General features: G+C 37.7%; 1 protein-coding gene across 6 annotated transcripts; it reads left to right on the forward strand.

Moving 5' to 3' along the window:
* Positions 1 to 1,109: 1,109 nt before the first annotated feature.
* Positions 1,110 to 16,535, forward strand: LOC108997868. Of its 6 annotated transcripts, none has more exons than XR_004802275.1 (7): positions 3,372 to 3,580; positions 3,914 to 4,014; positions 7,392 to 7,464; positions 7,647 to 7,718; positions 12,600 to 12,697; positions 14,898 to 15,662; positions 16,334 to 16,535. XR_004802275.1 is itself a non-coding variant. In XM_018974254.2 (6 exons), the coding sequence occupies exons 1-6, from the start codon at positions 1,225 to 1,227 to the stop codon at positions 15,476 to 15,478; spliced, it is 954 nt and encodes a 317-aa protein (XP_018829799.1). In that variant the 5' UTR covers positions 1,110 to 1,224; the 3' UTR covers positions 15,479 to 16,046. The 6 variants fall into 6 exon arrangements, 4 of the variants coding, with proteins under 4 accessions (XP_018829799.1, XP_035549382.1, XP_035549381.1 ...); XR_004802276.1 differs by having other exon boundaries at positions 16,337 to 16,535; XM_018974254.2 differs by lacking the exons at positions 3,372 to 3,580; positions 16,334 to 16,535 and adding an exon at positions 1,110 to 1,248 and having other exon boundaries at positions 7,387 to 7,464; positions 14,898 to 16,046.
* Positions 16,536 to 17,696: the final 1,161 nt, after the last annotated feature.

Genomic DNA, 17,696 nt, shown 5'->3' on the forward strand with positions numbered 1-17,696 from the left:
GCTCCCACTGTGAGTCACTGGAGTCACAGTTGATTTTAGCATGTATTTTTTTGATATATTTTTTTTATAATTATTTATTATAGAAAATTTTTTAATACTTTTAAATATTTTGAAAAAATAAAATAAATTTATAATATTATTAAAAAAATACTTCCTTAATTATGAAGTAAAAAAAAATTATTAAAAAATACTTCCTTAATCACGAAGTAAAATAAAAAAATAATTTTTTTTTACTTCATGATCAAGAAAGTATTTTTTAATAATATTATATTTTTTTAAATATTTAAACTTGTTAAAAAGACATATATAAAAATAATTATAAAAAACACATTAAAAAACACATAATAGAACTAGTTGTGACTCCCAACAGCCAGCGGGAGCCACCAGCTGTGGCTCTATCATTTTCCAATGAAAAAATCACATCAACAGCGTTTAATTGAACTAGAGCACTTTTCTATAGCACAATTCAAGTTTGAGCCATCATTGGAATAGACATCTCTAAATATTATTTTTTTATAGTGATAGACTTAGAACATATTTATAATTTATGAATAATTTTAAATATAATAATATTTTTTATTAGAATTAAATCCATCAAATTAAAGATAAAAATTAAAATAATATTATTTTATTACATAATTATAAACAAGTTATTATTTTTTAAAAAAATTATATAACACTTTCATACTCTACGATTATATCTAATATTATTAAGAACTAATTTGGATAGTAAATACTCTATTATTATTTATTATTTTATTATTATTTTTTATCTATCTTTTTCTATTATTTAATATTTTTTTATTATTATTTATAAAATATTTTATATCACTTTACTATTTAAACGTAATTAAATAATAATAATAATAATAATAATAATAATAATAATAAAAAAAAAAACAGGGCCCTAGCCGCTAACCGTAACCCAATGCATGATTGGCTTTTCCTGGTACAATACGACTTGGTGAAAAAGGGTAAAAAACAAAACAAAACAAAAAAACGCACCGTCCAAAGCTTAGAAAATGAAAAAATAAAATAAAAAATTGAAAAAGAAAAAAGAAAGCAAATCCAAAACTACAAGTACAATCCGCCTGTTTAACTTCAAGAATATCTTTAGCCTTCATTCAGCAAAGCCCCTCTCGCACTCTCTCTCTTGTTGAAACACCTGCGTTGTATCAAGCTTCCTCCGAAATTCCCTTTTGATTTTTCCCCTGCTACTTCAACATGAGCATGACCCATTTCGCTATGGTATGTTTCTCAACCTCTCTCTCTCTCTCTCTCTCTCTCTCTCTCTCGCACACACCTACAGACGCAGAACCAATTGTTCTTTTTTATTTTTTTTCAATTTATTTTGTGCTTTACTTTAAGACAATTTTTTAGTAAGTACAAAAATAATCTCGAAACGGGTCTTTTCCTGTGGTGCTGATTTATGTAATCGTAGTTGATATTATGGTTTACTTCCATGTATTTATGAACCGGAAATTGTGATTTTTAAATGAGAATGCATTTCGCTAATTTAATTAGGGTAGGCGGGTGTTATCTGCCCCGATCTTTAATTTTCAATCTGAAAGCGGATATTTTTTAATGGAAAAAAGGATTGCAGTAACAGGGACAAAACAGGAAAAAATGTAAAAAGAATAGAGACAAAATTTTCTTAGTTGGGTTGTCAATTGATGTTACAAAAGTGGAAAAAAATTTGAAGATTTTTAAGGCAAAGACCGACCATGCTTGGTAGAGAAGTGAATGTTTTGAGTTTGAGTTTGAGTTTAATTGCGTGGAGATGTATGCAAGTAGATTGAGTGGAGGATGTTTAGTTCTATGCTAACATTTATGGTCGCAGTTGAGTCATAAGACACTGTAGAGTTGAATTTAGCGTGCAGTGCATATGAGATGTTTGGTTAATCTCAGTCAATGATATCAATCTTGGAAGGTTTGGTCAAAGATATATGCATTAAATGTTCCGTGTGTTGTGTACAAGTTCATAGGTATCTATACATTAATATGTTTAGCATTGTTGCACTGAAAGCCTAGATGAAACAAATTGATTGAATTTGCATTTAAATCTAAGAAAAACTAATATCATACTTTACAAAGCATAGATCCCATTTTTTTTCCAGGATCTAATTTGGTGCTGGTCTATATAATGCAGTAGATGATGAATATTGTTTTCCATTTTTCTGTGATTCTGGTCAAGAATCCAATATATTTTGAAGAATTAAGCATATCAAGCTTGATTTCCATTTTATTGAAGATATACTGAGGTTTAAGAAGGTGGAAACAATTGTATAACTTGGACTGTACTTTTATTGCGCTGTGAAAAGTCATTATGAATTAATTTCTTAACTGACAGGGTATGCTTAAAAAATTGGCTAGCTTTAGGAAGAGTGTGAACAGTACATATATGAGATTTAATTCAAATTATTATTTTTCTTTTTATAAGAAAAGAAATAATTTTAATTCAAGTTAATGATACTGTACTAAACTCTATTCTGGCAATGGTTCTAATTTAATTGGTCAATCCTGTGTCACGTTTTTATTTAACGTATCATTCTGCACTATTATGAATTAATTTCTTAACTGACAGGGTATGCTTCAAAACTATTGTCTAGATATAGGAAGAGTGTCAAAGAATAAATTAATGATATTTAATTCAAATTAATGATACTGTACACAAACTCTTCAGCGGTAGCTCTTCCTCCCAATTAAATTGGGGTTAGCAGTATGGAATCCATATCAAATAGTTGGGGTCAATCCCGTGTCATGTGGTGTATTAATTGGTTTTCATTGCATATTTCCAAATTGGCTTAAACAACTCTCCTTTATCATTTCCTCAATATGCTCCATCTTGGACCCAAGTGAGACAAATTCTGGAATTTCTGTTGAGGGAGAGAGGGAGGGAGGGAGGGAGGGAGGAGTGATTGTTGTATCCAAAATGTATGGCATTAATGTTATCCTTTGGTATAATATACATTCAAATAGATGACTTCATTCCTTAGTTTTTCTTTCCTAGGATTTCGTCGCATCCATCTTAACATTCTCTCTTGCTATGAGGGAGGGAGGGAGGGAGGGAGGAGAGATTGTTGTATCCGAAATGTATGTTATCAATGTTATGTTTATTTTATGCCAATGCTGCTTCTCAATTCCCAACTTCCTGTACCATAAAATATAAGGGGTCTTATATATTTTATATACAATATGCTGAAAGTGATTGCTTTTTGGTATCTATTGATCATCAGGTTTTGTAGCCCTTCCATCTCTATTATGCTGTTACCAAATTTGCACTTGATACAGCTAGGTTCTCTCCAAACTTCCAACTTGTAGTTGACTCCCATCCTCCTCTCATCAACTAGTTCAATTTCATTGTAAAAGAAATCCAGAGAACCTCATGTTCAAGCAATCAACTTGATCCGTTTGTATATCCTGTGCCTAGCATATAAGAATACATTCCCTGTGTGTGTGTGTGTGTGTGTGTGTGTGTCTCTATTTGTATCAGCAAGGCTTTCCCTTCTGACATGGTACAGACAGGTTGTTGCATTGGAACTTTGTACAAACTTTTGATGTCCTTGCATTACAAGTTATTGTGAGTTTTTCTTTCATTTTCTTCTCTCTGTAGAAAGTTATTTCGTTATCTCCCTTTCTTCCAAGTCTGCTTGTTGTTAGTACTTATTTGCTAAGCTGATACAAATAAGGTATTCTATAGGGCAGTGCTGTTCAATAATTTGCATGACTGTTACTGTGCTTGTTCTGGCAAATTGTTTGGACATATTTCAAATGTTTATGTCTAATAGTAGTTTTATCAATCTCATGTATTGATACATCTCATCTGAAAAGGTTTTCAAAATTTTTTCCTTTTCATTGAAATACAAGATTATATTTGTCAAATTGATTTTTCATTTTTATCACTGACATACAGGTTGAAGAATTGGCTTTCCTTGTTAAGGACAATCTTCGTTCCAAGCATCTTGTTCTCTCAGTGGAAGAGGCATTGGTCAACTTCCTTCAGGATGATACCAGGTAGACTTTATAACCTGCTAATATATATAATGTTTTTAAGCTTTGAAGTTTGTGTTTCTGCCCCCTTTTTCTCTCGCAGCTTAATCATAGGGCTTAAACCTCTTTCATTGCATGTTTTGTGTCCATTTGACCACAAGATTAAGCAAAAGGGACTCTCTCTCTTTCTCTCTTTTTTTTGATAAGTAATAATATTATATATATATCAATAGGAGTAACCAAGTATACTAGATGTATACAAGAAAAACACCTAGCCCATACAAGAAAGCCCCTAATGACCCAAAAGCCCATGAAAACCTACTCAAAATACACCAAGCCCGAATTGGAAAACTATCGATACACCTCCCCGGCCCCATCCCCTACATCCCACTACGGGAACGTCTTCACAAAGCTCTCCCTTTAGTCTTCCCTCGACTTGAGCTAGCTCCCTTAGTATCGTAGTTGATTGCCCAAGAAAGATTCTTTAACTCCTTGCTTTTCTTAAACTTAGATTTGGTTTCAAGTGTGTGACTCACCTTGATTGCAGTGAGTAGTGCTTTAAATTGGTCTTCATATTCTCCCTGCTCTCTATATGAAAGTCCTAGGGTTTGTAGAAACCCATTATCTTTATTCAGAATCTAATCTGCTGTTGAACCCGCTATATCGTTCATCGGAAGAAGATAAACCAAGGGAACGACATTATCCCCAGCCATAGTACCCGACTGCACTCCTGACTCTAAACCTTCTCCCACACGAGGCACCAATGACAAATCGTCATTCTCGCCAAATGGTTGCTCGATAGGTATATGGTTGTTTTCCCCTCCATTTGTTTCCATTATAGGTTCCTCCCCTTCATCAACATTTTGTGTATATGCTCCACCCCTCGACGATCCTTGACGTGCCACTTTGTCTGACCCTACTGCTTCCTCAAGAGGGGAAGCACTACCTTTTGTTACCCCTTTTGCATCTTCCAAAAGAGGCTCGACTGTTTCTTCCAATATACTCAAGACCTTGGAGGGACCCCCGTCTTTAACTACAAATGAACCCTGGACAGAAGGACCAACTACATCTATAACTGGTGCATGAGACCCTACAGCTCCCTCAAGAGGCAGTGACACTGGCATGAACAAAGATGCCGGCGTCCAACGACCCTATCGTTGACACACCCTTTGCCTGCACACTTTCCGGCACACTTGCTGGCACACTTGTACCCATGACTAGGTCCAGCCCCTTATCCACCTTAATCATTAGATCTCTTACATAATCCATAACTCCCTTCAACTGAGATTTGACATCCCACAAGGCCCCTTCCAACTCTCCCAAAGTCACTTGAGGCCTTTTGTCTCCTACAAGTGCCTTGCCCTTTCTTTCTACCGCTAAGTTGGTCTCGGCCTGACTACCCACCAGTGACTTCAACACCGTTGCGTACGAAGCACCTTTGATTGAGGAAGGCCTTCCCACTGTTTTCCCATCAACAAACTCTCTACTTCGAGAAGTGGCTTTGGATTCAGTGACACTTAGAATGGACTGCAAAAAGTCTTTCCATCCAATGCCATTTGCGCCCTCCGGAATCACCAACAAACCCTTCCTCCTTCCATTACGGAATTCTGAGAGCTACAAAAAACTGCCCCTTGCATGAACATGATGTTGAATGCTAAAAACTCCATTACCCATCCTTAGCTCTCTGAAGAAACCCTCATGGCAGTTAAGGTCTAAACAATCTTCAATCCCCTTAGCCACCCACGAAGCTGTCGTCCACCCTAGGAGAGAACCGATGGTGTTGTTGGAGAACCAATGAGCTTGGTGTTGGTGCCTTGTATAGAGGAATGTCCAGTGGCAGGAGTGCAGTTGGATACTGTGTCTGGGGATAATGTTGCTCCCTTGGTCTCTCTTCCCCCAATAGCAGATTGGATTCTGCCTAAAGTTAGCGAGATTCAGCAGTTTGTGGGAATTTCACATGGAGGATGTGAAGACCAATTTAAAGAACTGATCATTGCGATTGAGGCAAGCTACGTGCTAGAAACAAAATCAAGTTTCAAGAAAAGCAGGGAGTTACAACGTCTTCATTGCGCAATCAACTACGACGCTAAGGGTGGTAGCTCAACTAGAGGGAAGTCCAAAGGGAGGGCATTGTGAAGTTTTAGTTCTAAAGGAGGAAATAAGAGGTTGGGGTTGGTTTTTCGGGTAGCGTTTTAGTTCTTCGGGAAACAAGGGGTTGGGGTTGGGTTTAGTGTATTTTGGGTTGTTTTTCACTAGTTTTTTGGGTCATTGGGGTCAATGGGCAATGTGTTTTCTTGTATACATCAGTGTACTTGGTTATTCCTTTTTGATATAGAATATTTTTACTTATAAAAAAAAAAAAAGCTATCATTTTGCTACGTTCAGAAATATGAAAGATATTTCCTCCCTCTTTTGTAAAAACGAAAGTTTTTTATTTCACTTTCAACCACCTCTCACCTTCCAACTAGGATGAAATTGCATCATGCTTCGTCGTCATTGTCAAATCCCACTGCAAATTTGTTCCTAGTGCTCCCTATTGCTCCCACTTCATTTTAAGGTAAAACACAGATCTGTTGGAGGCCCTGAGTTCACGGATTTTCTTGCAAAAAATCCTTGAGATAACGGAGAACTTCCAGTCGCCGGAGGATGATGTCGGATGCCCACAATGTGGTCGCCGGAGTCCGTTGAAACAGTCTGTAGCGGTGGCTAATGGAAAGGCTTAGATCGCAGGAGGAGGAAACATAAGAGCAGCAGAAAAAATACCAGTCGCCTGAGAAAGACCGACGTCGGAGGCCCCACGACGGAGACGCCTGGGTCTGTCGATCAGTTATGTGATGAATTCAAAGTGCACAGCGACCGACGCGGACAAAAAAAAAAAAAAGTGTTCGCCTGCAAGGAACCGATGCTGACGGCCCATAGTGAGGACGCCGGGGCTCGTCGGCCTCGTCTGTGACTGCGGTGTCCCTCTCCGATCGATGGTGGGTGGGGGTGGCGGCAAGATAGGAAGGTTAGGGTTTCTCTCGAATCACTGTTCACACACGGGTTAGGCTTCGTACGGAGAGAAAACTAAGCAAAGGAAAACTCTGAAAACTAGAGAAGCAAAAAAATGCTTGATCGACAAAAGAGAAGTATATTTGCAACTGGAAGCAACAGTCGGGCCTCTCTTTCTCTCTCATATGTTTATGTTTTTCCATGCCTATGTCAGAACTCATGAAGTAGCTAGTTCTTTTTGTAGTTATTTGTTGCATCTGTCTTGTTCCTGATATTGATTTCTAGCCTATTTCTACCTTTTATGGCTACTTCGTGCATGGATGAAGATTTGCTTACTTGAAGTTTTGTAAAGCATACCTTAGCTTTAACTTTTATCAAACCAGTAAAAACAATGTTTGCTTGCAGTTCAGATGGTGTCCTGGAGTTGGAACCAATGGACGCATATAGCCGTCTTCTCTTGCATCGCCTTGCTGAAATATTTGGGTATTTGTCTTTCAAATTTCTCGTGTTTGCAATATGACATATTATTACTTTTACTTATAAAAAAGTTGATTTATATTATTGCTTTGGTGCTTATATTGGAGGACATCTCTATTGATTGATACATATCTATCTCTCATCTACTGTTCTTCCGTTAATAACCTTGTTTGATTGATTGGTGCTAGATTTTCCCACTCATCTGTTGGTGATGGAGATGACCGGCACCTAGTGTTGGAGAGATGCTCAGATACAACAATGTAAGTGAATAAACATGATTATTTCCTAGAAACTTTTGGTGTACGTACTTCAATAGCTGGCTGGGTGCCTTTACATAGTTGTAAATTGCTTTGCAGTTTTGTAGATTTAACTCTTTTGCACAACCCAATCCTTCCTTAAGATAGGCATTCCCCTTTGCATACCCCCAATGTACTTGGCTTGTGCCCTATCGCTTTTAATTAGATGTGGTGCCTCACTTGAAGAAAATGTCGTATAATATGTTTTATACATCTATAACACTTCTTATTTTTTTAGCAGTTCAATTGAATGTCAACTGTTTTACTTCTAATTTCAGACTTAGAGAAAAAACAACAATAATTTTTTTATAGGCACATCTATAACACTACTGATTAACGTAGATCATATATAAGTGTAATCTCAAATCATGCATCTCTGTTTGTGTGTGGAGATGGTCTTAGAATAAGTCAAGCCGAGCTGTTATATGAGTACTTTCATCAAGCTTATATGAGTCAAACTGAAATTTTCCATGCTGATTCCTTTTATAAACGATCCCAAAATTGTGTTCAGGCTTGTTTTATTAAATAAGCAGACTGAACACAACTCAATTTTGTTTGAGCCAAGCTTGAGCTGTTGACAGCCTTAGCTGACAGCAACTAGTGGTTTATCATCTTATTCCTTTTTGGACTTTTGGAACTTTAGGAGTGGCAACCTTAAGTTTTTGAATCTTTTTTCTGCTGACTTATCACTAGGACGACACCCTTCTATTTTTGCAAAACAGAGAAGAAGAAAAATTCCTTCTCAAAGAAACAAATGAAGCCCAAATTTTGAAGACTGATCATGATACTTGCTGAAGGATGGAGCCTGATTCTTCCTACTGTCAATTTGGATGCACTTGTTCTTATGGTCTTTTAAGGCAACTTAAAAACTCTTATTGAGCAGAAGCGGTGTAGGTCTAATGGTGGAAGTTTCTTCCTCCCAGTATCTGACTTTCATTGTGGGGAGGCAAAAGACTTTATTTGGAGCTGGAGGGAAGAGACATGATAGGTCGGTCCAAAGTTTTGTTTATTCTGATCAATTCAAACTTTTTAGAGTGCTGACTTGGAATTAGAGTTAGGAAGGAAAGGGATGACATGGTCATTGGGTATGATACAAGGCTTGAATTGAGAACTTAATCTGGTATTCAAAGGAGGGAAGGTTATTGGATTTCCTAGTAAATGCATTTGGTGAGATAAAGCTTGTCTGAAAGTAGCTTTCTTTACTCGGCAGCATTGCAACAGAATTTAGTAGGGGATGATGTAGAAAAAGTAACAAATTATTATTGATTGGTACTGCATGTGTAAGCTACTAGTGAAGCAGTTGAACATCTTCAATCGTCGAGGACCTTTACGCTACCACTGCCCAGATGCAAACTTTTCTTCTTGCTTGATCAACACTATGTTTTTCATGTCCTTCTGCACTCACTTTGTGCTTTTTTTTGAACATATTCTTTTGCATAGCATTACTCTTTCCAAACTTGAACTGATAAAATCATACTACCGCTGCCGATCCTTTCCTTCACACTGTAGATACTCATAGGAAGACAATGAAAGAAAGCTCCTTTGCTAGAACTTTTGGTGTCTAGGATGTTAGGAATAGAAGATTTCTTTCATTGCCTTCCTTGTGTTTTCTTTTCTTTTGTTTTTTTGTTTTTGCTTTTTGTATACTTGGGTTGTGTTCCCTTTTTCAACTTGTTTAATTATGTTTTACATTCCATGGTAAAGAAATTGTAAATTCACTAATGGGAGGTAAGGGTTGTCAATTTGTCACCAAAGTTGTTAAGGTGAGGATACTGCCTCGAGAGGGTCCTCTTTGTCATGCTTCCTTGGAATAGGGGTATTAACTCTTCAGATAAGTTGCATTCATTGGATGTACAGAAGCTTTGAGGAAGATTTTAATTGTGGACAATCTAAGAAAGAGAAAGGAGATTATTGCAGACTGTTGTTGTATGTGAAAGTCTAGTGGAGGATCAGCAAACCATTTATTTACACACCATAGAGCTTTTTGGGGAGTTGTGGGCCTTGTAGTCGAACATAGAGAGAGAATAAATTCGTATATTCATTGACATTCAACTTGCTATACATACTACATACAAATGGCCATTGTACACTCATAAACCATACTAATTATAACCATGTCCTGTAACACTCCTCCTCAAGCTGGGGCATATATATATATATATTATCAACCTAGCTTGTAACAAATAAGTTTTAACCGACTACAACACAGTGGTTTGGTAAACATATCTGCAAGTTGATCAGCTAACTTCACAAAGAGTGTAGAAATGTCACCACTTAGTATCTTATCCCGAATGAAGTGACAATCAATCTCAATATGTTTAGTCCTCTCACGAAATACATGATTAGACGCAATATGCACTGCAGCTTGGTTATCACGAAGTAACTGAAGAGGGATAGAAGATGGAAACCCAATCTCTTGAAGAAAGTTTTGCAACCATGTCAGCTCACTAGTAGTGTGAGCCATTGCTCTATATTCAGCTTCTGCACTAGACCGAGCTACTACTGTTTGCTTCTTACTCTTCCATGTAACCAAGTTACCTCCTACAAAGGTACAATATCCAGTAGTCGATCTTCTATTTGAAGGAGATCCAGCCAATCAACATCTGGAAAAGCTTCAATTTTAAGATGTCCATTAGGTCTATACAATAGTCCAAGGCCAGGAGCTTGCTTAAGATAACGAAGAATATGGATTACAGCATCCCAATGTGAGACCCTGGGCATTTATAGAAATTGGCTCACTACACACTGCATAAGAGATATCAAGTCTAGTGATAGTAAGATAATTCAATTTTTCAACAAGTCTTTGATACCAACCTAGATCTCCAAACAACTCCCATTCATCTTTCAAGAATTTACGATTTGGGTCCATAGGAGTGTCAATAGGCCGTGCACCTAACATGCCAATTTCTTCCAGAAGGTCAAGTACATATTTTCTCTGAGATAGGTTAATACCTTTTTTAGATCTACCGACTTCAATTCCAAGAAAGTATCTAAGTTTGCCCAAGTCTTTTGTCTGAAACTGATCATGTAAAAATTGTTTCAGTCTAGCAATTCCAGCTGAGTCACCCTCAGTAATTACAATGTCATCAACGACATCAGAGAACCTCCCAAACCATGCTCGGGGAGATTGTTTCAAACCATATAATGCATTTTTTAACTTTCACAGAGTACCTCGATACTCCCCCTGAGCAACAAACCCAAGTGTTTGCTCTATATACACTTCCTCATTTAAGTCGCCATGTAGGAATGCATTTTTAACATCCAACTGAAATAAGGGCCAATCCAAATTAGCAGCAAGAGAGATTAATACTTGAATAGAAGAAATTTTGGCAACCGGGGAAAAAGTCTTGTCATAATCAATGCCATAAATTTGAGTGTAACCCTTAGCAACCAAGCATGCTTTTAGACGTTCAACAGAGCCATCAGGGTGGAATTTGATTGTATATACCCATATACAACCAACAGGGTGTTTAGCAGGTGGTAGAGGAACAAGATCCCATGTCCCATTATGGTGAAGAGCATCCATTTTATTTTTCATAGCTGTCCTCCATTCCGGATCAGATAAAGCATCCTGAACTGTCTTAAGAACATAAAGTTTTGAAAGTTGAGAAGTAAAGCATGAAAAAGATGGAGATAAGGCATGACAGGAGACATATTGGCTAATCGGATGTTCAGTAACACAAGAACGAGTACCTTTTTGGAGAGTAATAGGTGGAGAGTCTAAAGCACTAGATAACTCAGGATCTGAAGATAGAGACAAGGTTGGTGGAGGCATGGGAGCCGGGGGTTGCAAGCGACACGAGTACACCTGTAAAGGAACAAGGGAAGGCATTGAGGGTTGGGTAAAAGTGGGTGAGTGCGCAGGAGAAAAGGTAAGAGTAGGTAATGGTAGTAGATCACACTCAACAACCGAAGATGTTGCCAAGAAATAGGGTATGAACTCAAAGAAGATGACATCAGCACTAGTGAAGTAACGTCTAAGAGTAGGACTATAGCAGCAATATCCTTTTTGAGTCTGGGAATAACCAACAAAGAAACACTTGGTAGCACATGGATCAAGTTTATCAAAGCCTGGGCCAAGATTATGAACATAACAAATACACCCAAAGATTTTTGGAGGGAGAGAAAAAGGTGGAGAGGAAGGGAACATGAACCATTGAGGACTGATGAAGGCATATGGTTAATAAAGTGACACACAGTAAGAACACCATCACTCCAAAATCGTTTAGGATCATGTATGTGCAGTAAAAGTGCTCGGGTTACATCTAATAGATGGTGATTTTTGCGTTCAGCCATCCCATTCTTTTGGGGTGTATAAGAGCATGAAGTTTGATGAACAATTCCTTTATTACTTAAGTAAGTAACATCAAATGACAATGTTAAAAGAATAAGTCTCCTCTTAGTTGGAACTTGGCATAATATGGAGATTTAGTAACTAATAAACTCTGAAAATTAAGCAGTGTGCGAGAGTCTTGGAGTCTAATATATTAGACGGAGAATATAAGAACATATCAAATTGGATTTTTTTTTTCATTATTAATTTTTTTGGTTGTGAGAGCTAAGTTGTTTTCACAATTTAAACATGCAACCGGGGATGTACAAATGTTATAACCTCAAGACTGATCATGAAATTTGAGAAATCAAAGTTTGCTCCTTCAACTTGTGGAAAATCTATTAATTTTGAGGTACTTTTGAATCATTGTTAAATACTGAAAATACAGCAATCGGGGGACCAACATATACATTGATGTCACAGATAATCAATGCCTAGCCTAGCTAGTGTGCAGCTGCTTTGCAGTGCACGTTATGTTTCTCTTTTGAATGACATACATATTTGGAATGCAGACCTTCCATCCTCGTTAGTGATATTTTGTGGCAGTCCGAAGAGCATCCATCTCCAATGGTTTCACATCAATTATTGAGAAAAACAGAGGCCTTCCCAGGTAACCTTTTTCCTGTCCTCTTTAAAGGATTATATGGGCTTTGAAACCTCACTTTTATGGCGCTGACTGTGATAGCAGATAGTATTGAGTTGATTTTCTCTTGATGATGCTATTGGTTAAGTTCTCTTGGTTAGAAAGCATACTTATCACTACATTTTTCAGTACCCCTTCAAATTCTTGTATCATTCTTTATATTAGATGGATATTCAAATAAATATTTACCATGATCACTTGCACCAACACTCCAAAAGCTTATGTCTATGACCTCCAGTTATTGAGCTCATAAGTGTTATAAAACGAAGGAAGGGAGAACATGTCTTCTAAGCCATACTGGCAAGAAATAGATTTGTATATGTAATAGCTAAAATATGCCTTCCATGCCTTGAGTTATGCCTGGATCCTGTGATGGATGGGTGAATTGTTACAGTTACATGAGTGTTAGTCTCATCTTAATTCCTTAGTATATGGAACCAGGCCTAACAATGAATCCAGAGGACTCCAATTGTAATATTTACTAATTCTTTTGAAGAATATGGGTATAGGTGACTAGCACCTTCTTGGATCATTACAAATGGTAGTAGAGTCCACTAATAACTCCATGTGGACTGGAATGCTGCAATACGTTGGCCCTAACAAGGATGTAGAGGGTTTGGAGGGGGAGATTGTAAGCCTCTGTCTGTATACAACTTGATATAACAATTTTTTTTATGTATCTTTGAGCAGTAAGAAAGGAGGGGAAGCCAAAAACAAATAAAAAAGTAAAACAGAAAGAACTTTGCAGAATGATCTGTAAAACAATTGATATGGTTTGAGTTTTATTCTTCAACTCAATTAGTAGTACTTATAGAAAACTCAACTAGTAGTACTTATAGAGTAGAGTAGACTTCTACCCCCTACTATGGGCACTGGAACACTACCAATATGTAGGCCTTAACAAGGATGCCAAGGTTTGTTTTTGTTGGGGGGGCAGACCGTGAGCCCCCGTACCCTCATCAGGTGAGTGATTTATTATATAGAGATGATTTTCAAATGCCACTTTGATTTCTTTTATTAGGTAGAATTGTGCCTTGTAATGATTCTGAGTAGGGGTTCTACCTGCACCCCCCCCCCCCCACCTGGAATCCGGCCCAGCACCCTGTGGGCGGGGTGCCCCGTCTGCATGCCGGGGGGGCGGATTGGCCCCCTCGTCCGTCCCCTGCCATCCACCGCCCACCCACAGTGGAAAACAACAAAAAAAAATCCAAAATTTTTCAAAACAACATCAAATCTACAGATCCATCCCTAAAATCTACAAATGTATCATCCAAGAGCAAATCCAACAAATTACAAAGTGCATACAGTGACACGGAAAAAAAGAAAAAAACAAATCACCGCCACGACACACTACAAGAATGGCCGTGGTTCCACGGCCACGCTTCAAGACGTCGAGAAGAAAAGTCAAAAACTGAAAAGAGGAAAAGGAAGAGGAGGAGAAGAAGAAGAGAGAAATAAGAAATCGCAGAGGGAGAGAAACTGAGAAAGAAGAGAGGAGAGGAGAGGGAGAGAGAGAGAGAGAGAAGAAACTGAGAGTGATTTTAGGGTTAGACTCACTGGGATTTTAGTCTTATAGTAAATATATATATCTGGGGTGGGGGGAAAGCGGATGTGGCCCAGCCCTGTCCTGCCCCCCACCCTCGCGGCCAGATGTGGGCAGGGTACCCCGCATCAGGCCTCCAAGGCTGCCGGCCTGCCCAGGTGGTGGCAGGGGCGGGGCCCCGCTGCCCTCCCCTTATTCCAAGGAGTTCCACTTGTAACATTTATTTGTCCTCTTAGAGTATGAGTGCATATATGACTAATGTTTTTCTTGGATCATTAGACCTTGTCCACTATTCTTGCAACAAAGTGGCATATACGGTAGCACAAGGAAGAACATTATTAGCCAGTGGAATAAATCTTTTGCTCAGAATGCATAAAGTTCAACAATATGGGAGGTTAAATAAATCCATTTCACTTAACTGTAGCCCTTTTTCCATGGTTACTGAAAGCTTAATGTTTCTCTGAAGAAACTTTATAGGGCCATTACCATCTCAAAATTTGAAGCATATTTTTTTGTTTTTCTTAAATAAGTTAAAATAATGAAAGTCCCATTTGATCATTTATTTATGTTTTTTTTTCTACAACATCCATCGTTGTACCCAAGCTTAAATTTGCTCATGTTCAGTGTTGACAACAGAAATGCCTTCTCTTCAACATTCATTTGAGGAGAGAAAAGCAGCTTATCTGGTTGCTCGTGACCGAATATTTTCAATGAATTCGGGTGAAGTTTCTGAACCTGTGGAGCGGAAGCCACGAAATGTTCCTGTGGTCGCCCGCCGAATGATTGCACATGCTCTAGGCCACAGAATAAATCCATGCAATCAGGCTACGAATGGGGAATGCAAAGAGCATAGTGGGCAAACAGATGCATTAGATATTCAATGCAGGGAGCCTAAGGTATCAGCAGAATCTTCTCAGAAGACTGACTCCCCATCGGGACAAAATAGCAACCCTCATGCAAAAGTGAAAATCAATGATAATATCTCAAGTGGATCATCACCAAGTAAAAGCAATATGGCTCCAAAGCAAACTGACAAGATTTGCCCTCATTTTAAAGCAGCTCAGAATGGAAGCAGTGGGAATGGGATCAATAAAGACTCCTTGCAAAGGGAGCATTTGGGAGCTGCAAAGAGAATGTTTGCTCATGCCTTGGGGTTGCAAGCAGGGAAGGATGGTTTAATTTCGAAAGGCAATGAAATAAAGTAATGCGGAGTAAGATCTGAGAAATCTTTGAATTTGAGGCTGTTTATGTCCTTTCTTTCACGCCCGAGAAACTTTGTTGGAGCTCTCCACGTTTTTCCATTGCAGCCAACGAATCTAATGAGTTTTTATGTGTTAGAGCCCTTGCTGATATTGTTGGCAGGAGATGCATGGCAAAAGAGTGAATGAGGTAATACAGCTGTTCATTTGGTGAATGATGATAATTTTATATGGCCCTTCGCTAAAGTATTAAATGAGCGTGAAGCCGGAATCAAATGGCGCAGGCGTGTGGTAGACGAGTGGAACTTGGTTGTGATTATATTGCCCAACTCGGGCATACCGCTGGCCAGTCTATTACCCTTGTTTTATGACCGTCCTTCGCTTCTACATATTTTGGTTCTGTTATACGGTCTTATTCTCTTATGTATCTGATGTGTTTGATTTAAACCTGAATTATTTCACAGCTGTCACTGGATTATGTTTGTATTTTTTTTTTTCTAGATTTTCAGTTTTGCTGTAAATTCTTTGCTTTTTATGTGGATGTGTATAATGTTGCAAATGAATCTGAAATTAGTCTGTGGATCTCTTTCAGAATCGTAGGGTTTTCATGGGTATGGAATGCCTTTTGCACATACCACGTAGGAAAGTTGAAGTTACAATATGAATATGCATTGAAGATGGTTTCCTTTGTATTTTGAAATACCTTATGATGGATAATGTTCTCCCTATTGAATGCCGTGTGGATACCTTTGTATTTTGCTAGTGACTAACCGAGAGGCTCAGTAATTTTGCCTCATTTCCTGCCTATTTTCATTGACTGTAATTTTCTCTAATCTCCATTCTCCTCTTGTTCTGACGCAGCAGAGTAGCCTGAATGACCCAAATGACGCTAATAACAGGATCAAGACAAATATCAGTTTTAGAGTTCGGAGCATGGATAGTTTGTAGAGAAATTCTAAATCTATAAAGGGATCTTGTAAAAGTAAGTAAACTAACAAACAAATGTGATTTGGTTCACATGTAATTTTTACTAATCATAATCCCAGGTATTATGTCAAGATAAACAAGTCTGTAAGTATATTTTTATAAAGAAAAATTCTTCTCATCATTTATTATCTCATACTCCACAGCCTATGAAAAACACCTCTACACCTTGTGAAAAAAAAAAAAAAAAACTATAGGTGTTGGGTGTGAAAGTGAATAGTAGCTAATGCATAGAATTACTCTTTTATAAAATTTTCTTTTTAGAGCTAAGTATTTCTCTAATTTTTATTATTGAAAGGGAATCCCTCTCAAGAATCAACTGGTCTAAACAAAACCCTCAGGGCAGCCGTGGTCTCCCCTTCCAATGGGTCTGAAAGGTTATACCTCCAAGCCCGAGCATAGATCCTGAGAATTTTTGCAAATAGCGGTAGTGGCCGAGAGGGAGGAGCCGAGAGCAATATCTCTATATACTATATCTATAATTTTAAATAAAAAAGGGAAATAAGAAATGAAGTTTTGTTCCCATTGATGGTCAGGATTTCGCTTGAGAGGGTGTAAAATCTAACTTATAAAAAACCAAGCAAAAAAATGAATCCGTATTTCTCAAATTCATTAAGATTGTTATGGCTAAAAAGAAATTGGAAATAAGTTAGTTAAATTGATTCTTTCAATGAGACTACTTTTAGCTATATAAATATAATATATGATTTAAACAATTAGGAATTTGACCTTTTTTTTTTCCCACGCTGTAAATTGTTTGCTTTGGTTGTTAGTTAAGAGCACTGACATTGAATTATCCAAATGCAAGTAAAATGTAAAATTTAACTCATTTTATATAAAATTATCTATATTGGATTATCCAAATATAAAATTATACAATTCTGCTACGGGTAGTAGAGTTGGTGCAGGAAGTTGTGCACACCTAACACATCGTTTGTAATTAAAAAAATAAAAAAATAAAACGAAAGGTGAAAATGAAGCAAAGTTGCAACTTATTAGGAGAGTTCCGATCGTCTCCCTCTTCCATACACCTCCATTTTCGCAACCCATTTCTAACCCTACTTTCACGTTTGTCATTCCTCCGCGACCCACATCATTCCTTGGCAGCGTTGCATTCCTCCGCCACCAATCCCACCGTCATCAGATTTTTTGGAGAGAACCTCCACCTCTGCCAGTCGTCTGCATCGGCATCATCTTTGCCAGCTCTAAACACTTCACCTCCACCAATCGTTGGCATCAT

This window comes from Juglans regia, chromosome 8 (genome assembly GCF_001411555.2).
Source record: "Juglans regia cultivar Chandler chromosome 8, Walnut 2.0, whole genome shotgun sequence".
NCBI lineage: Eukaryota > Viridiplantae > Streptophyta > Magnoliopsida > Fagales > Juglandaceae > Juglans > Juglans regia.